Here is a 23,166-nt window from a genome sequence, read left to right on the forward strand (position 1 = left end):
AATAGGAATTTATTTTTTCACAATTTGGGAGGCTAGAAGTCGCACAGATAATAAATGGTGGAACCTAAATTTGAGCCCAGTTTAACTAGTGTTAGACAGACAAAAATGAAGGTTTTGACAGGGTTCCTCTAAGGTTTTTCTCCTTGGCTTATAGATGCCCATCTTATCCATGTGTCTTCACATGGTCTTCCCCCCATATATCTCTGTGTCCAAATCTCTTCTTATAGGAACACCACATTCTGAGGTACTGGGGGTCATGACTTCGATATACGGCCAGGACACAATCCAGTCTGCAATAGTAACTTCCTTAAGGGAAGGAAATATGTCTTTGATTTCTGTCTCACTCGTGCTTAAAGTCAGTGATATACAAAATACTTAATGAGTGTTATTTATAGAATGACTGCATTTCTACATTAGATGAGAAAATGGAAAAGGGAACCCTGGGTCATCTATGAGTCTAAGAATGCATGCATGTACGTGGTACAAAGTCATTTTGGTAGAGAGGTAACAATTTTTAATTATTCAATCTATTATTTACTCCCTTCTCTCTCACTTTTATACTCAAATATTATGAAGAAAAGTACATTGCTGCACTCAAGTTATGGCAGGTATACTTAAGCTGTTTTTCTCCTGACTTAATACAGTAACATAAATGACTATGTGTATGTGTATTCATAACAGTTCTGTATTCACATATATGAATATATCTTGATGTATATTTTCTTTACACAAAATTAGAATCATACTTAAAATAAAAAATATATTTATTTTTTCATATTAATAAAATATTATAAATATTTTCCTAAGTAGCAGTTAGAATATGAATAAAATTTAAAGTTAGATCTGGGCTCAAATTCAGATTATACCATTTATCAACTATATGACTTCGGGCAAATGTGTAACTTCTCTGTGCCTCAGTTTTCTCATCTCACAAGCTTATGAAGAATTAAATGGGAATTCAGGTAAAATTCTTAGCGTAACATTTGACATATGCTAAGAACACATTAAACAACTATTATTATTATCCAAAACCAGGATCTTAATGGTACCATAATATTAGTTGAACATCTGTGTTCTTTCCAATTTTTCACTACAGTAAATCTGAATTCTTGGTCTATATGTCTTGCTCATAAAACTTGGTCTAGGTCTTTGATTGTTTCCTTAAATTCAGGTGCTAACGCAATTCACTAAGAAACTTTTTACTTTCAAGTGAAGTTTTGACCAAAAGGGAGAATAAATAAAACCTATTAATAAGGGAATGCTCAGAGACTGAAATGCACGGTGAAACAAGCAAAAACCCCTGGTGGCCTCAACTTGGAGAAACAGAGATGGCCCAGTATGAGGAAAGTTTGAAAATCACTGACCAAGAAAAAGACCAGTAATGTTAAAAATCTCTCTTTCACTGGAGTAAACAATGGGTAGCCTCAATGTGATTGTTTTGGTGCTATATACTCCAGGCAGATACAGAACAATAGCACTATGGCTATTTCTTTTAAGCATTCCATAGCTAATAAGAAATTCAAACACTATAAATCCTGTACTTCTTTCACAGAGAAGCTAAGCTAAAAGTGAATTACTGTTTATGCACCACACCCAGTGCTCCATGCAATACGTGCCCTCCATAATAAAATGAATTTTGGAACACTGAAAAGAAATAAAATAAAATAAAATGGAAAAGAAATAAAATTTTAAAAAAAAGTGAATGATTTAGTCAACTCCAGGTAATATAAATGCTGAATTGATTTTAATGCCACTAGATAGGACAGTCAAGAAAAACTAGAATTTTCATAAACTCACTCTATCAGGGAGGCTAAAATGTGGTTTTGGCTACATTAACCTGATTTTCTATTTCCCTATTATACCAGCACCCATCTGTCAATCAATTCTTGAGTATAAGAGTCAAAAAAATCAGTACCTGTATCATAAATGGATTAAGAAATGTTCCAGAGCAAACTTAATCAAAGCCTCAGGAGAATTTCTTACGTATCCATAAAAGGCCACTAACTAATCAAAATGATGTCTATTTAGGCACAACATTCATAACTCTTTTCTAGGTTCAAACAGGCCAAAAAATGCTAAGCATTAATAAATAAATAAATAAAATGTCCTATGGGGTTTTAGGCTAGTTATAAGTGAAAACTAGTTCAGTACTAACATTCAGTGATGAAGTTTTCTGAGGTTTTCCAAAAACAATTAACTTTGCTAAAAAAAAAAAATTTTAAAACAAAATTTGCTTTAGTTTGCTTTTACTTAAAATTTTTTGAAAATTTGAGATGCTTAATAATATAAATTAAATAATACAAATTATAAATAAATAATATAAATTATACTGGAGAAAATAAGAAATATAAATTATAAAATGATAATAAACTTCCCAGAGTTTGGCAGGTTACAATATTCTGTATTCAAAGTATCAAGTCTGCAACTGCAGCGTGTTTTTGAAACAGGTGTCCAAGAGAATGTCACTTGATCTAATGTGTCCTTGCTTTGGTAAGTGATACTGACACTGAGGCCAAGAACAAGAATTATGCTTTGACTAGGTCTCTAAACTGACTACAGTCTATTCAAGCTACTTTAGCATTTGAGCACCAAGCAAATGTGCTGCGTTAATTACTGTTATATGATCTTGACATGAACTAATCCCTGTTCCTATTAACTTCCTTAATAAATGAAGCTTTAATGCTTAACTGATAACAGTGATCCAGAGCAATATAAAATTTAACAGATGAAGGAATAGTAAGTGATGGCCATTCATCTTATTAACATAATATATATTTATTTCAGATGGCAGAAAGACTGTGGATTAAAATTACATCCTGGCCTAGCATTATAACTGAAACCAAGGCAGGTAGGAAGGGGTAGGAATGCAGTTCCTATTTAGATCTTTGTATTTTCTCCATACTAAGTTTTTCACATACATTGGTACTGATGATTATAGGATGTCACAGAATTTGATAATCAGACAATATGAATCAACAAGTGATGGGATCTTTTGGCCTATCCAGTAACTGCTTACAACAGCATACAAATAGCAGTGACTTCTGTTCCCATAAAGGCTGCTTTTATCTACAATATTGCATCCCTAACTACCAATCTACATAACCAAAATAGCATAACTTATAGAAATAGTAAGTCAGAACTTGTTTTTATTAACATTAATCCTAAAAATATAGTAACTAAATACAGTTAGTAATTAGAAACATACTTTTATTTATTGGAACAAAGCAGTACCACTTTAGAGTCTATTAGTGTACAGATTCTGTAAAGTAGTAACCCTACAGTCCCACTGTTAGGAAAGTGACTCTACAAATTGGTATGATGGCTTGAGCAAGTGACTCGAGTCATGTATGACCTGCTCAGTTAAAATATTCACAAATCCTTATGCGTCTTGGTTACTGTCTAGACTTGGGAAACCTCTACTGATTTTCTCCTTTTCCCCATAGCCATTAATACTACTAATGGCTAATTCTTATTAAGTGGATACTTAATGTGGAAAACATATTTAAGTGAAAAATAACAGCTTACAAAATATTGTTATTATAATTCCATTTCTGTAAAATAACACCTGTCCTTATATGTGTATGTTTTAAAAGTGCGAACTCAGGGGCACCTGGGTGGCTCAGTGGGTTAAGCCGCTGCCTTCGGCTCAGGTCATGATCTCAGGGTCCTGGGATCGAGCCCCGCATCGGGCTCTCTACTCGGCAGGAGCCTGCTTTCCTTCCTCTCTCTCTGCCTGCCTCTCTGCCTATTTGTGATCTCTGTCTGTCAAATAAATAAATAAAATCTTTAAAAAAAAAAAAAAGTGCGAACTCAAATATTCTTGGTGCTTATCTTGGAAGGTAGAACTATGTATGAATTTTTATTTTTGCTTTCTGTTTCACTATATTTTTAAAATGTTACAATTGAACGTTTAAAATTTAAAAAGTTATTTTTAATCATGTACTGCATGCTGTGTCCTTGACACATTTATTATTTAATAGTGGGTTAAGAAAAGGAGTATTTATATTTGGTTTTTAAATAAAGTATTGAGGCTTCTTGGGCTCCATTTTAAGTTTTAACCAGAAACATTATCCTAAGCAATAACTATGTAACAGAGTAGAGGAAATACAGGTAAATCCTAACCTTATTCAACTTTAGAGAAGCCATTGTTTCAACTATTTTAAAACAGGATAAATGAAAAACAAGGGAGAGAGCCTGAGCAGTCATTTCAACCTAACACTTGTTACTGCCAACAAAAGGAACTCACAGAGGCAACAAGGTCCTGCTGGTGGGATCCCTGCAATCAACATTCTTATCTATACTTCCTAACATTTTAAAAACCACTTGTTAAGAAATGCTCAGAGGTTGGGGCGCCTGGGTGGCTCAGTGGGTTAAAGCCTCTGCCTTCGGCTCAGGTCATGATCCCAGGGTCCTGGAATGGAGCCCCGCATCTGGATCTCTATGCAGCGGGGAGCCTGCTTCTCCCCTCCCCTCTCTCTGCCTGCCTCTCTGCCTACTTGTAATCTCTGTCTGTCAAGTAAATAAATAAATAAAATCTTAAAAAAAAAAAAAAAAAAAAAGAAATGCTCAGAGGTTTTAATAAGTGCCAATATAGAGCATTCACTTAAGATCTCTGGGCCTTTTATACCTCTTGGAATTTAAGAAACAATAAAACAGATTTGGATAAAAAATATTTTTAAAAAGGAGGTTATGACCTAATCTAAAATTGAAAGCATTTATGAATAGATCTGAGGTAATTATATCTTCCAGGGCCTGGGTATTCAAACATCCAATCTTCTTTTCTCTAGGGCTCAAAGTTCTTTATTTTATGTCACTAGTTATTTTTCATCTAAATGAAGAAGGAAGTTCCGATAAATGATCTTCAGGGTCCCTGTGAGTCTTAAAATTTTATTAATCTCTGGAAGGCCACATTAATTGTTATTTTTTCTTAGTTCTGATAGGAATTAGTAACAGAGAAAACTGGTATTTTTAGTTTTATTTTCAGAGAGTCCAGAAATACTTTTCATTATAATAGGTTCTAACAAATATATGTATTCAAATTTATCTACTTCAATAACTATTATGTAGATTGTGATATAAAATAGAATATTTTTCACTAATAAAATGTCAAATCTTTCAGAATATATATAAAAAAATCAACTCTGATATTAAGTACTTTAAGGAACATTTCAAAAATGAATAACCCACCTGATGACCTGGTTACAGTGGGCACACATTGGAGTTCGTTTCCCTGCTGGAATGTGCTCAGCTCTTTGCACTAAAGTGTCCTGGTCACCTGGCTGGGGCTGTCCCCCTACTGAGTTGGCTGGTGCCACTGCTCCAGACGAAGTTGCACTGTTCGAGATTCTTCCAGTGGAAAGTGCTAGGAGTTAAGACACAGAAGAATTAGCTTGAGAATATACCAAATATAAACTTTTTCTAGTAATTAAATAATAATATTACTTTTTAAAATAATCTGTTGATTTGTTTATTCACTCACACTTATGGAGCGGTTATGTAGCAAACATTGGACAGTGACTACAGAAATGAACAGGAAAGAAAATCAAGGATTACAGCACAGTGTAAGAGTTAAATGACAAGATGAATGCATTCAAAGAGTTATGAATGCATAAGGTATGGACGGAAAAGAAGAATCACCTCTGCTTCCAAGAGGGGATACAGTTAAGGTGAATATTGACAGCAAGATAGTTCTAGTCATCTCTGCTAACCATAAAACAGATTTAACTCCCAATACATCAGAGGTGCATTAAAAATCTCAATGTGTTGAGGATAACAAAAATAAAAATGAACTCCCTGTATTATCTCTCTTCCTCTATTCTCTAAGTAGACCGTGAAATCGGTCACCCAGTCATATGAGGTAGCTATGTAAGAACCACCCTAGGAATTTCCCTTCCTCCTCTGTGGTTATAATGGGTCCTGCTGATTTTATAGCACAACTACTTCTTGATTTTGCCCACTCATCTCCATTCCTACAATATTGTCCTAGTTTGGGTCCTAACGGTCTCCCACCTTGCTAGTCACAAAAAGTCTTGTCTTTTTGTTTGTTTGCTTGTTTTTTATGTCTTGTCCTTTTTAAATGCACCCTCCCAACTGCCACCTACGACTAAAATTCTATCAGATCACAACTCTGCAGAAGCCACTTCAAGGATCTCCCTCTTCTCTGACCACCAAATGTTTTCCATGCTTTTCTGAGCACTGCATCCAGGTCCCTCCAGGGCTCTCTGCCTGCCCACAGCCTCACCTCTCATCACTCTCTGCTTCTGTCTTCATGCTGCAGCAATACCAAATGCCTCACATTTTCCTGTGAATTTATGCACAGGTTGTCTTCACTGTGTTCTCCCCCCTTTTTTCTGTGTACCTAGTAACCACCATGTATCATTTAAGACTCAGCCCAGAAGTCAAGTGTTCCCAAAATCTTCCCTGAAGTACCTCTCCCCACTGTCCATGCTGCATAATCAGATTGAATGTTTCTCTTCCACGTTCCCATAATTTTCTGTGAATGACTTTATTACTGTTTCTACTTCATATATCTGTGTCTTTTCTCCCCCAACTGAATAGTTAAGCTCCTTGAGGGCAGGAACTGTGCCTCAGTCCTCATCCTAGCAACAAATACAGTGTCTGGAATGAATGAACAAAAGAATAATTTAATGAACTAGAATCAATACATAAATGAGTGAATGAAAAATCTGTAAGGGACTGAAACCAACAGGAGGCCTGCTCCTTACCCACCAGCAATGACAATGTAGTAGAAAAGAAAAGGCATATATTAAAAAGAGATTTAAAAAGAACAACTTTTGTTTATAAACTACATGTGTGTGTATTGACAGGATTCATACTTTAGGTGTGGTTAGAATTGGATAAGATTAATTAGGATAATTGAAAGGATGATTCTTGTTACCAGAATAAAGCCTGTTTGCAATGATGTGCAACTGCAGATCCAGAAACCCAGCATTTACTAACCTTCAGCACATCTATAGTGCTTGCTCTGGCACTTGAGCTGTGAAATGGCACTTTATTGGCCAGCGAGCTTTACTACTGCCCTTGTTTCAAGTGACTCGGCTGGGCTAGGAACATGTTTTCATCCTCCTATAGTCACACTTTATCTTACAGAAATGGGAGAGAAAATCACTGTATATGTTCTCTTCCCTGTCACCTTATTTATAGCACAAATTGCTCCTCTGTGGGTCTTCCATTTCTATATCCAAACCTGACTTCCCTTAGAGCAAACGATATGCGTTTTCAATGCCAAATTCTGGTCTTGACTTTCAATTCAAGACATGCAAAATGGACTTCATCTTCTTGCACACATTCCCAGCTCTTCCTAAGAAGTCCTTCCTGTATGTTTGAATTCTCCCACTTACCCAGCCACAACCCTGTCTCCTAGTGCCTGACAGTCCCCAGACCTTAACAACTTTTCCACTGTAAACATCCCCCAGGCCTTCTTTTTAATCCAAACCCATGGGTTATCATGTGAGTCCCAGTCTTAAACCTCTCAGGTGTGGACAATTACAAGTCTCCTAACCAGTCTCTTTGCTGTCAATCTCATTTCAACCTATTCTGCTAGACGACTTTTCCAAATGCACTACTTTCTTTTTTGTTTAATTATTTTTTTTGAAGTCTTTATTGATTTATTTTACGGAGAGACAACACAGGCAGGGGGAGTGGGAGAGGAAGAAGCAGGCTCCCCACCAAGCAGGGAGCCCGATGCAGGGTTCGATCCCAGGACCCTGAGGTCATGACCTGAGCCAAAGGCAGAGGCTCAACCCACTGAGCCACCCAGGTGCCCCCCCAAATACACTACTTTCATCATGGTTTCCTGTTTATCCAGTCTTGAGAGTCCGTCCCTCAAGGACCTTACTCCGGTCTTCTTCACAACCTCGTCTTTTATGCTCACTCACACCCTGGTCATCGTCATCCTCTATTATACTTAATATTTAATTTGAGCTATCACTATTTGAAGGCACTCTTGTCAAAGCCTTCTAACAGCTCTATGATTCAGGCAAGATTAGCAACATTTTTTTATTCTATCTGTGGCAAAGAATGGTTAAGAAACTTGCCTAAGGCCACGAGGCAAATAAAGGACAATCCAGAACCCAGGCAGTCTGGCTCCAGAGCCTAGTCTCTTGAGCACTACGCTATCGTTTACTCACTGTCCCTTCAAATTGCCAGGCCAGACACTGCTTCTATGGCCATGAGCCAGTGAAATGTCGCCTTTCCAGGGCTACTCATAGTTTTCTCCTTCTATAAGGCTCATGCAAGTTCCATTTCCTGAGCCCCCCCAACCCCGCCGCCCCGTATTCCGACAGTCTGAGCTAGAAATGTTCTCTTGTTCCTCTTAACATTTGCAACACCGCTGCCCATCTAATTTATCAATATCTTATAACATCTTTTTCCTTCCCAAGCCAATTGATAAACTCTTAAACAAAGAGGAAAAACTGTATAATTCTTTCTATTCACTATCATAAAACTGCCTCATAAATAGAAGGCAATAAAGCAAATGAATAAATAATACAGCAAAATAAAAATGGGAAGGTTCCAATTCATTCTCATTTTGCCTTTCTAGAGAACAATATTGAGATAGATATTTTTAAAATGTGGATTAGGTTCGGGATTTCAAACAGTGGGAAAGTTACCAATTGAAAAATCTGAAAATCAGACCTCAAAGAGAGTGAAACCCTTTCATCTACCATATGCCTTTATTTTATCACATTATCTATGCATAAGCCCTAAAGTACTGAGTCACTGAGACATTTTTAGCAATAAAAGAGTGTAGTAATTCTCCATCAGTCATTGTAAAATGGGACATAATCCATCTGGTCCATGCCTCGAGGAGAAGGTACATGGGGAACTAACTTATTTAACATGAGAAGTCATTCTTAAACATGAAACATGTGGCTGTGTCTTTAACACATATAGTAAAGCTCTAAGCTTTCTGCTATTCCTTGCTTGCAAAGAGAAGCCTTGTTACTGCCCCATTTTAACCACTTTGGATAAGACAGAAATTCTCACACCTCTGTTTTGTTGCTGTGCTGCTAGTACATTGGCCCACACACAAAGCTACACAAACCCTGTTATAATTACCAAGCTCTGAACATTTCCAAGGCATAGTTATTTCCCATATGAATAAAGTGATATTTCATTTCTTCAGACTGAATTTCTCACTACTTTAGCTTAGGAATGGGCAACTTTTGAGCCATCAAGTGCCAAGCCCCTGGCCTCCGCTCACTTGGCTGAATGGGGAGAGGGAGGTGTAAGAAGGTGAGGTCTTGCGACAGGAAAGGCACCACAAAATGAGCCCTGTTTCCTTAATAATTCTGTAGAGAACTGCACGACCATGCAGAGAAAAACAATCTTCCACGGGTGGTGCAGAGACTGAAACACTTCACATTTATCGAACCTGTCATAAAAACCATTTTTATGTAGAAAAAATGTATACATCTCTTTAGAGATAGTAGTTTAAAGATGACAATCTACTTATTCGTAATAAAAATAACTATTTCTTTTAAGTTCTAATAGAGCTATTAAATAGCACCATTAAATTAGCCTCATTTCATAATCTATGAATCTAAGTCACAAAAAATATAAGTGACTTACTCAAACTGAATAATGAATGAGTCAGTAGTGCTACAATGAGAACATTGGGAAGAAGTTAATTCTTGACTCAAGTTTTCCTTTTACACTTTAACCTTGAGCAACTTCCATTAAATCTGGCATCTTTTGTGGCTTACCTCTACCCCACGGGGACCATGTTGGAAAATTAATTTTTATTCTTTTGTACAAAACACAGCACCACAAAACGCATCTAGAAATTTAAAGCCACTAGCTACTCTCTAAACCAATAGTGTTGGTAAGAATATCTTATTAACTTAAGAATGGTTATTTGTGAGTCATCTAGAGGTTTAGAATGACATACATTCATACCTTTTTCATGTTTTTGTTTTTCAGCATTATGATAGTCAAACTGAAGATTACAAAGACTATTATTAAATAAAAATAAATTAGTATAAAAACCTAGAAGCATACTTTCTTCCTCAGTATATAATATGGAAAGTTGTCAAATTAATGAAGCCACAATATTCTGAGTTGCTAGTTTTTCAAATAGTTGTCATAGTGATATACCGGCGAATCCTAAGAAGTAATACAATTTTAAAAAGCAAACAGAGCCCTGACTTATTAAACATAAAATTTAACTTACAACAAAGGAATAATGTAATTTCTTTTGGATTACAGACTATAAATTGGAAAAAAGAATTTTAAAAAATTATTTTTATGTTTATAGTTTTTAAAAAACTATGTGCATTAATTTAAGGAGGACACCTACCTCCTGCTGTTAGGAAAATCTTTGTGATATATTGTTTAGAAAGATAAGGTGAAAATTCTTCACTCTAGAAAGATCTTAACTGCATTATTTCCCAAGCAGGTGATTCAGGTTTGCACTATTCCATAAAATAGTTAACACAGGTTTTAGGCAATTTTATATAATTATAATAATATATGTAATATATATTATATATAATATTATAGTAACTATATATTATGTAATATTATAAAATACTATAAGGAATTCAAAATTATCTAATTATTTACTGTGTGCTTCAAAAATAGCTCGGCTCACTAAAGGGCACTTGTTTATATAAATAGTTTTAAGAGAGAAAACAGAGATTAAGACCAATAGAATCCCTGGTAGTACAATGTGTGAATTCTCCGAAATCAGATATTTTCTAACTATATTAAGAATAAAGTGAGTTAGGGGTGCCTGGGTGGCTCAGTCAGTTAAGCATCTGCCTTCAGCTCAGGTCATAATCCCAGGGTCCTGGGATCCAGCCCTGCATCAGGCTCTTTGCTTAGTGGAAAGAGCCTGCTTCTCCCTCTCCCTCTGCTTACTGCTCCCCTTGCTAGTGCTCTCTCTCTGTCTCTTGCTCTGTCAAATAAAATCTTATAAATAAATAAATAAATAAATAAATAAATAAAGTGGGTTATTTATTGCTTCTATCCCTGCTCCAAAAAGGCTGTTAACTCTAACCCAATACATTAAAAAAAAAAACAAAAACAAACAACAACAACAACAACAAAAGCCAGCAGTGAAGATTATAATGTATACATTAAACACCTGGCCAGACTGTACTTGAATAGGCATGAAACTCATCAGTTAATTTTTTAGGTTCAAGTCAAATTATTCAACTACCAATAAACTATTCTTATTATTGATATGTAATAGATAAAAAAAATACTACATTAGGTCAAACCTCACTTGAAAACTTAACATAAGTTAATTGGGAATGGGAGGGATGATATCCCAAAAGACAAACTAAAGTGACAATAGATGTAACGAGCTAATATCTTCTAAGGTAGGTTAAGATGTAGTGCTTTTGAATTGCTGAACAAATCATTCAGTAAAAGAGCAAGTCTGGTGTTATAAGATGAACTGCTCACAACAACATGAGGAATACATAACGTGATCATTTCTTACCACCTCCATAGTACATCCATCCTTGGTCCAAGCCACCAACATCTCTTACTTGACTTACAGTGACTGCCTAGAGATTTTGCTTCCACCCTTCCCAACAATATAGAGGCCAGAAAAACCTAAGTCAGACCTAGGCTCAAAACCCGTCAATAGCTCCCTGGTAACCAATGGTCCTACAGAATCTGATTCCTGCTACGTCTCTGACCTGATCTGCCACTCTCCCTTTGCTCATTACAGGCAAGGTACACTGGCTTCCTTACTGTTTCTCTAAATGGCCAGTACGCTTCTTATTCAGCACCTCTGTACTGTCTCTTCCCTCCTCCTGGAAATATTTTCCCTGGCTGTTTGCATGGCTTGCTCCTTCGTTTCCTTCAGGTTCTCTGCTCAATTTAAAAATAACCAATTTTATTAATGTGGCTTTCTCTCACCATCCTATATGAAATAGCAAACCCCTACTACAAACCAGCATTCCCTATCCTCCTTAACTGGTTTATCTTTCTCCACAGTACTATCCCCATCTAACAAATTTATATTCTTTTTATTTTATTTTATTTTTTTAATTCTCTATCTTCCTACACCTTGAGGCCAAGGACACTGTTTTGTTCACTGAAATATCTCCAGCACCTAGAACAGTCCCTGGCATATGCTTAATAAATCTTTATTTAGAGAATGAATGACTCCAGTACCAAAATTATCATCTTCCCATTAAAAGGAACCAGACTCCTTAAAGAAACTGCTAATTCTAGGATTGGGACAGAAAAAATAAACAGGGGAAGTCTAGAGTATCTTGTCATATTAGAACAGGAAGGAAGCTATCAAAGACTACTGGAGTTGTATCAAATGGACTTCGAAGAAGCAGATGAGACAGTCTGAGCATTAATAAGGATAATAACCATGGACTAAAATACTTCAAATATGTTTAACCCTACAAGCTTACAATGAGTCTGAAATTTAAAAACAAAAACAAAAAGCCATTAGCATTAATCATCTTTAGAGGATGCTACGGAAACAATTATTTTAAAAAACAGTAAAACTCAATAAAGAAGAACAACCAAACTTTAATAATTTATCAGTTTATAACTGATCTGTTCATTTATATCCCTTTCACTCCCCTGCCATTTCTGAACTATTCTGAAGCAAATTCAAGATCTATTACTTAGTATTTCAATATAACCTGCAAAAGAACATTCTTTTTAAAAAACCTACCCACAATTCCATTATCACACCTAAAATAAAACAAAATTTTCCTTAATACCATCAAGTAACCAATTTTCAATTAGTATTCTATTGTTGCTTATTGGCTTAAAAACAACACAAGTGTATTGCTTTACGGTTCTCCAACACAGATATTACCGAGCCTAAATCAAGGTGTTGGCAGGGCTGTTTCTTTCTGGAGGCTCTAGGGAAGATTCATTTCCTTGCCTTTTCCAGCTTCTAGAGGCTACCCAAATTCCGTGGTTCATGGCCTTCTTCTGCCGCCTCAAAGCCAGCAACAAGCTCTCATACTGCATTACTTATCCCCCATCTTCTGCTTCCCTCTTTCAGTTCTAAAGGTCCTTGTGATTATGCTGGACTCCCCAAGATAGTATCCCCATTTTTAAAGTCAGCTGACGGCATTCGTAGTCCCATCTTCATCCCTAGCTCACACCTGTGACATGTAATATAACATATTCATTGGTTCTGGGTATAAGGACATGACCATCTTTGGTGGTGGGGCATTATTCTGCCTACTACACACACCCCAATCCAGTATTAATCAGGATCCACAGAAGGTCCACTTGTTAGGTTTAGTTATATGCCTCTGAAATCGCTGTAGTTTATAATCCCTTTCATCTCCCCACCCTTTTCAATATACATGTAGAAGAAACCAAGTCTCTAGTTACACATGTGTGTATATTGGAACTTTTTCTATAGTAAAAACTTAGAAATTTACACATGCTAACCTGAACTGTTCGATCTTTACATTATAAGGCATTAATATTACTATTTAATAGATCAAGAATATAAGGCTCAGAAAGGATAAATGACCAAGGACATGCAGAGCTATAAAATGAGGCAAATGTTTTTTGAACAACTACTATGTACCAAATAATTTGGTAGGCTTTACCACCCTGAATCAGAGAGACATAATTTCTGCCCTCATGAAGATTAAAGAAAGTTATAGACCAGCAAACAGTCAATTATGTCATAGTGGGATAAGTGGCAGAATGATGGAAAGATAATGAGTATAATTGTAGATCTTCATTCGGTCAAGTATATACTGAGCCTAACAATGTGACAGGCACTATCTTATGTATGGGTACACAAAACGTGAATAATCCTTGTCCTCAGAGCTCCCAGCTTTTCTTGCCTTTTTTTTTTTTGAGTTGGAGGTGCTTGTAGTTCATCTAAGTACAGGTAGTCTATTGAATATATGAACTCAGGAAAAAGATCTGAGCTAGAAGAATTGATTCAAGAGTCATTAGCATATTGATGATATTTGAGGCTATGAGAGTTAATGAGTTTGTTCAGAGAAAGTGAGAATGAAAACAGAAGAGCTCCTAAGGGTGAGGCAAGTAATATAAATACTTTAGGAACACAGAGAGGGGTGGGAGAAAAACCCAGGGAGTGCATGATGTAAGCCAAAGGAGGAGAGTGGAGAATTTGGGATTCAAAACCATTTCTGTCTGACTCTAAAGCCTATGCCCCTATGCATTCATTCATCAAACACTTATCATTTGCGTAGGGTGTCAAACTCTGCCAGTCACTGCAATAACCTATGAAAATATGAAGGCAGATCTCAAATGTGGTCTAAACCTGGAAGTTCTAATCTCTGGATCAGTTTAGAAGGAGGTGATAGTGATAACTGAGATGATTAATTTCTGCTGCTTTAATTTCCTTAATGAGCCTGCCAGGATAAATTTAGGAATAATTATGAAAGTGCTATTTTTTATTTGCCCTCGTATGCCTAACAGCTTAGATTATCACATTTAAGCCTTTTATGTATTCTATAAAAGATGAGTTTCCTACAGAGATCTAACTTTCTTTCCCTAAATCTAGCTGCCCATACTTTTAATGGCTGCAAAGTTCCTGAAATAAAACATATGAATAAAAGGTCAGATTCTTCATGTTTTGAGAAAGAGACAGACATTTAGGAAGATGTACATAACTGTTTCAGAAAGGAAAATAAAATTATAAATGTAGCTTTTGCTAATGACAAAGAGTCTTGAGCATCTGAACGTTAAATTCATTTTTTGTTGTACAAACTCTACATTGGTGTGGAATATTTCAACTAGTAAATTTGAATTAAGATAAAGCAGTGAGAAAGTTATGCCAATAAATCTAGGAATAACCATAAAATATTTCTCTAAATCCTCTAGTATTTTTTTCTTACTAGGTCAGAAATAAGGCTGATATCAAGAATACTAATGCTCTCTCCCTGAAAGGAAAAAGACAAATGTTGACAGCCTCAACAAGACAGAAGTCATATGTGAGGGTTTATGGTGTGAAAAACAACTGGCTCAAATGCAAAGGGTATTCCAGTTATAAACACTGAAGCTAATGTTGTACTCATATAAATAACTAGGCTACATCAAAGTGACATTCTGGCACTCCTAGGGAGATAAAGGACTGTAATTCAACATCTCAGAGAATTTGTTCACAAAGGTATGGTAGAAATTTTACACATACTAAATCGGGTAGCAATGATGGCAACACACTTGCATATTATCCCTGTGCAGCAAGTGCTTTCTTCTCTGCCCCTTCACCAACCATCTCAAACAGATGGTGGCCAAGAGAAGCATAGAATCCGTGCGTTTTGTCTGTCAGGCTCCTTATGTTGAAAGTACAAGCAAGTCTACTCCTCATTATCCAGGCATGAAATCATATCCAGTACAAATAGGAAAGGTTTAAAGTTAAGCCAAGATCTAGGATCAGAGGAAAGTACATTCTAGAGAGGTTTGTGCAAGTTTTATTAAATGGAATCAAGGATTTTTTTTTTATTCAATGATTAAAAGCAACACTGACAGATTAAACTATTATCAGTTCTCTAAGCAGCAGAGAATGCTGGTATGTATGCCATAAAGAATTGGAACAGGTGTGCCTAAGGCTAAGTATCAAATATTTCCCCAACTTCAGGAGGTTTGTCTCTTCCATTAGCAACCAGCCTTTCAACTCTAAGAACCCAGATTAAACTGGATCTAGAGTGTCTTAATTAAAGTGAGCATGGGGACTTGGGTTAGGTTCAGTTCTCTTCTTAATTTGTTGCATCACGTGTCATTAAAATTTGGGATATATGCACTTGCCTTTTTCTCCCAACTGGCTGACCTTACACAGAAAACTTCTTATTTGATCAGAGTTACAAGCAAAAGAAACCCAGTGTGTACCTTGCAGATAAAGATATGAGATCTTAAAATATCTGGTTTTGCCCTCATTCAATTAGAAATCAACACATTATTTATCAGTTATATAGAGAATTTTCTAAATAATCTCAATATCACTGTTACAATTTCTAATTTTACAGTGTGAAGACAAATCCTGCTCTAACTGTGGGTGCTCAATGTGTTTCATGTTAAAGAAAAGGCAGGGGGGTGGGGAGGGAGAGAGGAGAAGGAATAATAAGGAAAAAGAAAGAAAAAATAATAGTGCAGATAAATTATTAGGAAAAACAAAAAACAAATCCGAGGCATCATTTACAACCTTGAGAATACTAAAAAAAGATCACTGGTGATCTCATACAGAATCTAAGCTAAGAATTTATTTAAAATACTAAATTTGTAAAATTTTGCTCATATTTGGATGGGAAAACTGTGGACATATATTAAAATTAGTTATACTCACAATATAACATATCTTATTTCCAAAGTAACATGAAACCCAAATGGGCTTGGCTTTTACCATTTTCCCACACACTTTTATCTATTTATGTAAGTGAGAAAGCAGACTAGTCTCAGAAATAAAGGAGAAAGATAACTCAGGTTTGAGTCACTCATATAAATACATTTCTTTTAATGTAGGAGGAAAAAAAAAAAAAAACAACCCTGAAGCAGAAAGAGGAATAAAATTTAAGGAGCATTCCCCATGTCAAACAGTATCAACAATGTCTCTCAAGATGATACATATTACCGGAAAATTGAAAATCTGGGATACTCCTTATGTTTCTCTTACTACTACCACTAATTCTCTAAGATACTTCTCTCAATTAAAGCCATTAGATCTCTGAAAAAATGACACTTTATTATCATTATCCAAAGTTATGTTTGAATTTCACATGTTTTAAAAGCAGAGAACACTGCTCAGCTATTTTATGCCAGAGAAGCAATAGAGCTACCATAATGATAACGTTAAGATAACATTCGGGCTCCTCGTTCTGCTAATTTCTAGCTCCATGAGTGTAGGAATGTATTACATTTCCTCACGTGTAAAACAGCAACTACCTCAAAATGTGGGAGCCTAAGTGAGGTGGTATAAGTAAAATGTTTATGTACGTTTTCTTGAATGTGTAAGAAATGCTTCATAAATGTCAATTATTATCATACAATGACATATGATTTTGTGTGGTTAAAAAAATAAAGTATCAACTCATTCAATAACTACTTAGAAAATACATACAATGTTTTAGATCTAGGAACTCTTGGTATGAAAGATACACCCAAGAATAAGATCTGCCCCAAAGAATTTATCTTCTTACATTCAGGTGTTGTTCACAAAGAGACAACAGAGTGCCTTCAGATTAGTGTTGTCAAGGGTGCTCGTGACTCCAAGAAAAGTTTGCATATACTATACAGAATTATCAAGCATAATTTTTCTTATTCCTATGGTTTATACCTAGGTTTGGCAATTTTTTTCTGTAATGGTCAGAGAATAAATATTTTTGGTTTTGTGGGATATATAGTTTATATTGCAACTATTCAACTCTTGCCCTAGGAATGGAGCCACAGACATCATGTAACAAGTGTAAATAAATGAGCATGTCAGTGCTCCAATAAAACTTTATTTATAAAAACAGGTGGTGGGCCGTATGTGACCAAAGACCATAGTTTGCCAACCCGTGGTTTAAACCATAGGCATCAATTAATAAGAAAGCATCATTCTTTATGAAAATCACATACGAATAAATCCTGGTATCCTCCCTTAAGATTTAATATCTTAATTTTAGGATGAAAGAAAAATGGGGAGAAAGAAGAGTTCTCACAACTGTGCTCTTGCATCAGCACTGGAAAGCTTCCAACACAGAAATAAATTCCAGTTTAGGGGAAAAAGAAGAAGAAGACAATCAATGGTTGTTACGTTTATTTTTTCCTGAGAATCATGATTCTAAACCAAAATCTACTTATTATACAAAAAGACAAAGCATATTTACGTGCTTTACACCACAGTTTTAAGAGTGGAGAGCTCCAGTCCAGCCTTTATGGCAAGTGGACTGTTTAGTTTAATGATGTCAAAATGCAGGGGAGCAGATGGCAGTAAAACATTATTAGAAGAGATGAAACATACGCAACTGGTAGCAGTTTACTTATTCATATAAAAATTTAAAAATGGAACCAATAAATCTATCCATCTTAGCTAAGCAAATCTAGTTATCTCGATTTATTACTGTAACGTTAAGCCTACAATGAAATTTGGGATGGTTGTAGAAACTATAATTTCCTTTCTCACCCCTATCTTCTTTAGACTTCAAATATAAGATAGAATTTATATCCACTTAAAACTGAGATGCACATCATTCAATCTTTGATCTAATCAGATCTCATAAATACATCTGAGTCTTCCTTGGGAAAAAAAAAAAAAAGAATACATCAGATCTCTCTAAAGCTCTGTCCATAATGAATAAATAAGCTTTTCTTTATTGCTAAAATGCAGCACACAGCAGAGGCAGGGTATAGTAAGGGTCATGTTAACTAGAATCTTAGCTAAATTTTAAAAGTGGAGTTTAGATGCAAAGAAAATGTTACTTAAAGCAGACCTTAATAGCTGCAGTCACCTGGTTCATGCAAAGCAAGGCTCCTTTCTGCAGAGAGAATTTAGTCCTCTTTAAATGTAGTCATTGATATTATCTTTTGACACAAGAAAATGCACTATTTCGTCAAAATAACAGAATCCAACTTAGTTGTTGTTGTTTTTTTTTTAAGATTTATTTATTTATTTGTGTGTGAGAGAGAGACAAAGAGACAGAGAATGCACAAGCAGGGGGAGCAGCAGGCAGAGGGAAGAGCAGAGTCCCCGCTGAGTAGGGAGCCCAATGCGGGACTTGATTCCAGTACCCTGGGATCATGACTTGAGCTGAAGGCAGATGCTTAACTGACTGAGCCACCCAGGTGCCCCAAGTTCAACTTAGTTCTCAACAACTCTGACTTCTCTCAGACTCTGCTGCCTCACTAGTAAATGATGCCCACTTAAAATTTTAATGACATTGTCTTATTGCACACTGAATAAAAATATATTTAAAAATGTAAAATATTATAAAAAATAATTACCATTAATCAATGATACTCACAATTTTACTGTTAAGTAAGAATTTTTTGCTTCCTACAAGACTACCCATTATACTCCCAAGTTCTAAATGCCCAAATGGGGATGGTGAGTATTCCCTAAGACTGGAAGCAATATAAGCTAAAATTAACTAAATATTAATTTTGAAAGGGTTGTGACTTTTTCCCTTTCTCAGTTGACCAAAAGAAATCTACTCTGTCCCTAAAAGACTTTCAAATGATCCTAACTTTTCTATTTACAGCTTACTTGCACTGTGTTCTTCAAAACATAATTCATGTTTTTAAGAAAAATCAGCAATTCTTATAAATCTTATCATAAATTAAGAGCCCTTGCATTTACTACATATAATGAAAACTGTTTCAAAAAGAAAAAAATAAAAGAATCTATGTATATATACATATAATCTGATACATTTGTTCCTCAGAGTATCAAAGATTACAGATGGTGAATATTAAATAAAATAGTGCTAGTGTGCTGAGTATGTCACCATCAATTAAATGCCTTTTCTTTCATCAACAGAGTATCTCCCTCCATGGATATATTTAACAATAAAAGTAAAAAAAGAAATCTATTAATTTTTTGCCAACATCAGGGACATAAGAATAAACAAGGCATTGTGTATACATCCAATAAACGATAGCACCAAGGTGTTATTATTCTAATAAGCTATAAAAGATGCTAATGAAAACAGCAGAAGGAAAAATTTTAGCACACCTAGACAATACTAACTACTGTAAAAGAACACACAACAGAGCCTTTTATTTTCAGTGGATTTATGAAATAGCTTTCTACAGAAAATAGTGATTACAATATTAGCCAATATTATGTAGCTTAATGATTTTGAGTAAGAAATTATAAGTTATTTATTAAATACTTAATATAATGTTATTACAATTTAAGTATCATCACAAAAACTCCTGAAAGCACTTGTGGGATGCTTTCCCATTGAAAGTGGGAAAGAAGAAAAAAATCCTATAATTAATGAAAAAAAAATTTTAAACATATCTATCTACTTAAAGCTTTCTGAATTATACATGCATATGTGTATATATATACATTTATACATATATATGTATACATATATACATACATATACAACATGATTAATTTAATTTTTAATTTTTGACTGGTAAGGTTCTATAGAATTTTTCTTCTTTTGTCTTGTAAGAAACCCCTTTTCCATCTCCTAATGTTTATTTCCATGTCGACATGTAACACAAGTCCTTCCTGCAAAGGCAAAGAATGCAATGCCGGAGCTACTTACCTCATAATTCTAACTATAAAGAACTGGAAAAGAATAAACATTTAGAAAATAATGATTTAGGGGTAATTAATGTACTTGCCTATGGAAATGCTGCACAAATAGACTATAAAAGTATGTTATAAAAGTAAACTTTAACTTATTTCTCAAGTATAATACAAGATGCAACCTACTCATATTTTCTAACTAGACATATTACATTAAAAAAACTTAGACAGGGGCGCCTGGGTGGCTCAGTGGGTTAAAGCCTCTGCCTTTGGCTCAGGTCATGATCCCAGGGTCCTGGGATCGAGCCCCGCATCGGGCTCTCTGCTCAGCAGGAAGCCTGCTTTCTCCTCTCTCTCTGCCTGCCTCTCTGCCTACTTGTGATCTCTGTCTGTCAAATAAATAAATAAAATCTAAAAAAAAAAACAAAAAAAAAAAAACAAAAAAAAACTTAGACATATTCAACCAATTTTCTGTTCCATAATGTGACCTACTCAAAACCAAGTATAGTTTCTCCAAGTCAAATACAATCCCCACCAGTGTTTTAGTGGAGGATAAATAAATGCTCTCTACAGAACAAAGCTCCTTGGAAGAGCAATGTTAGAACTTGCCTCCCAGTCAGGTTAAAATGTGAAGCTGCATTCTCTTTGCCCTTAGAATTCTCTCCATTTCCATGGCCATTGCCTAGGGTAACATTATCATTGTCACTGTCCTGGATTTCCTCAACCACCTCTTAATTTAATGTCCAGGACTCCAATCTTAATGCCTACACTGAGGTCATAATGAGGTTTTAAATACATTAACACTATAATGATCTAATAATGCAAACCTGATTGTCACTTTCCAGTTTACAGATCTGTTAAGGGCATCAATCGACTGACTTTCTTTCTGACTTTCAAAGCCCTTTTCTGACCAGGTCCCCATTAATCCATCCAACTTTCTTTCTGGCTACTATATAGTCCTGAACATACTAAACAACTTGCTCTTCCTCCAAGAGGCCAAGTTCTCTGAGAGCTTTTGCATATGTTGTTCCCTTTGCAACTTGGCCTCTTCCTAAAAATATTCAAGGGGCATCGGCTACATATGATTTTACTATAGGCATAAATATTCACACTTTATTCCTGCATAAAATAGGACTCCATTATAAACTCTAATATAAACAAATATCTATCTCAAGATTGTATCATTGGAACTTTACTGGTCTCTTTCCATCGATCTAGACTTCCCTGCCTTCTGACCTGGCCCCTGTAATCTAACTTAACTCTGTACCTTTTTTTGCTGATTTCTGTTATTTACTGTTGCTTTAATTTGCTTCCATGTTAATTTTGCCACATTGACAAAATGAGTGGCTATCCCTAATATTTCTTCTGCATCCCACTGTTTGGCTCCTTACAGGCTATATATTCCCATATGTTTTAAGAAAAAAATTCCTACCTTAAGGCTTCAGATCTGTTACTACTTTTTTAATTGATAGAAATAAATAATACAGTACTAGTTAGAGTACTGCTGATGTTCACAACTTGTAAGTCTTATGGCAGTTTAATGCTTCAAGGACAGTGGAGTCCTCTGCTCCCTAAGCAGTATGTGTAGTTTTTAATGGCAGCCTTTGGCAGACAGCACGTCCATATTTGTTCAGTGACTGTTGTGGGAATTTCAAGTCCGGTAGGAGGAAAGAACAATGTGTTGTGAGTCCCTCAAATCATATAAAGAAGATGTCCAAAATATAACAAACTGACCTATCCACCCACTCATTTACTTAGCCACTGTCATTGACTGAAGGCCTCTAAACCGGGCCAGGTATTGTTCAGGTAGTGCAAAACAAAGATTAGTAAGACTTGGTCCCTGTCCTTAAGAGGATCTAAAAACAGTGACAAAGGACACATATGTAAATTACAATGAATATGATGAATGCTAATAAAGCAATTGTCAACATTTTGTAGGAACACAGACAAAGAATAACCGATTATTCAGAGGACTCAAGAAAGGTTCACAAAGGAGATAACATCTGATCTTGAAGAATGAATGGAAATTTTTCAGGTGTAGAAGGATGGAAAAGTATTTCAAATAAGAGCAGCAGCTTTACAAAGCACAGAGGTGTGTGCGCAAGGAATGGTGTGAACTCCTGAACTTTAGTGCGACGGGAGGACAGAGAACATGAAGAACTATATTACAAAACAGGCTACAGAAGGAGGTTGGCACAAGGTAATAAAGGGCACATAAGCTCTATTAAGAAGCCGAACATTTCATGTGTGGGAAACAGAAAGCTCAAAACATTTTCAAGCTGAGAAGTACATGAGAACTGTTCTGCCGGATGTTAACAGTGGGAGCTACTAATGCCGTCACTAAAAGGCAGAGAGGTAAAAACTCAACCTTTCCTGAGTACCATCTATGTATCATCTACACAGCACTTCAATATATGTTACATCATTTGTGTGTATGCATACACGCTTATTCACATACATACGAAACAACAATGTTATAGGGAACTTTTTTTAGACTCTTATTTTAACAGATAAAGAAACTGAAGGCTCAAATGCTCCATGTAGGGAACATCTCTGGCCTTCTGAAATTCACGCCTATTCTTCAGAGCCGCCACCTGTCAGCAAAGATGGTTAGATGAACAATACGCCTGGTCCAGCAAAGCACTGATTATATTCTAATGAATTGGTCACTCTCATTTTGTGTGAAATTAAACTCAAGTTAGAAAACTGATGTGCTTCCAACATCTAATGGCTCTTCATGACTTTTAAGACTGAATTTGTGAGGAACATCTGACTACATTTGGTAAAACAGAAATATTTTATATTTGCATCAAATGAACTGAAGTTATACAATCTGGAATCTGTAACCTAAAGAGAATCTAAGGAAAACATTACACAGCAAATTAGATCACCTACATAAACACAGGAATATATTTAACTTATACCATAAAATTTATGAATGTTTTGGTAACATCCCTCTAACTACTCATTAGTTGTATACA

The 23,166-nt window shown here is 35.5% G+C and overlaps 1 protein-coding gene across 9 annotated transcripts in view; it reads right to left on the reverse strand.

The window, feature by feature from the left end:
* Positions 1-23,166, reverse strand: part of PDLIM5 (PDZ and LIM domain 5) — a 208,762-nt gene that overhangs the window by 23,074 nt on the left and 162,522 nt on the right. For all 9 annotated transcript variants that reach the window (XM_032861445.1, XM_032861436.1, XM_032861427.1 and 6 more), the window contains one exon: positions 5,188-5,362. In XM_032861445.1, the coding sequence (XP_032717336.1) occupies positions 5,188-5,362 (175 nt within the window). The remainder of the gene's footprint in view (positions 1-5,187; positions 5,363-23,166) is intronic.

This window comes from Lontra canadensis, unplaced genomic scaffold, assembly GCF_010015895.1.
Source record: "Lontra canadensis isolate GAN:19392208 unplaced genomic scaffold, GSC_riverotter_1.0 scaffold1, whole genome shotgun sequence".
Taxonomy (NCBI): Eukaryota; Metazoa; Chordata; class Mammalia; order Carnivora; family Mustelidae; genus Lontra; species Lontra canadensis.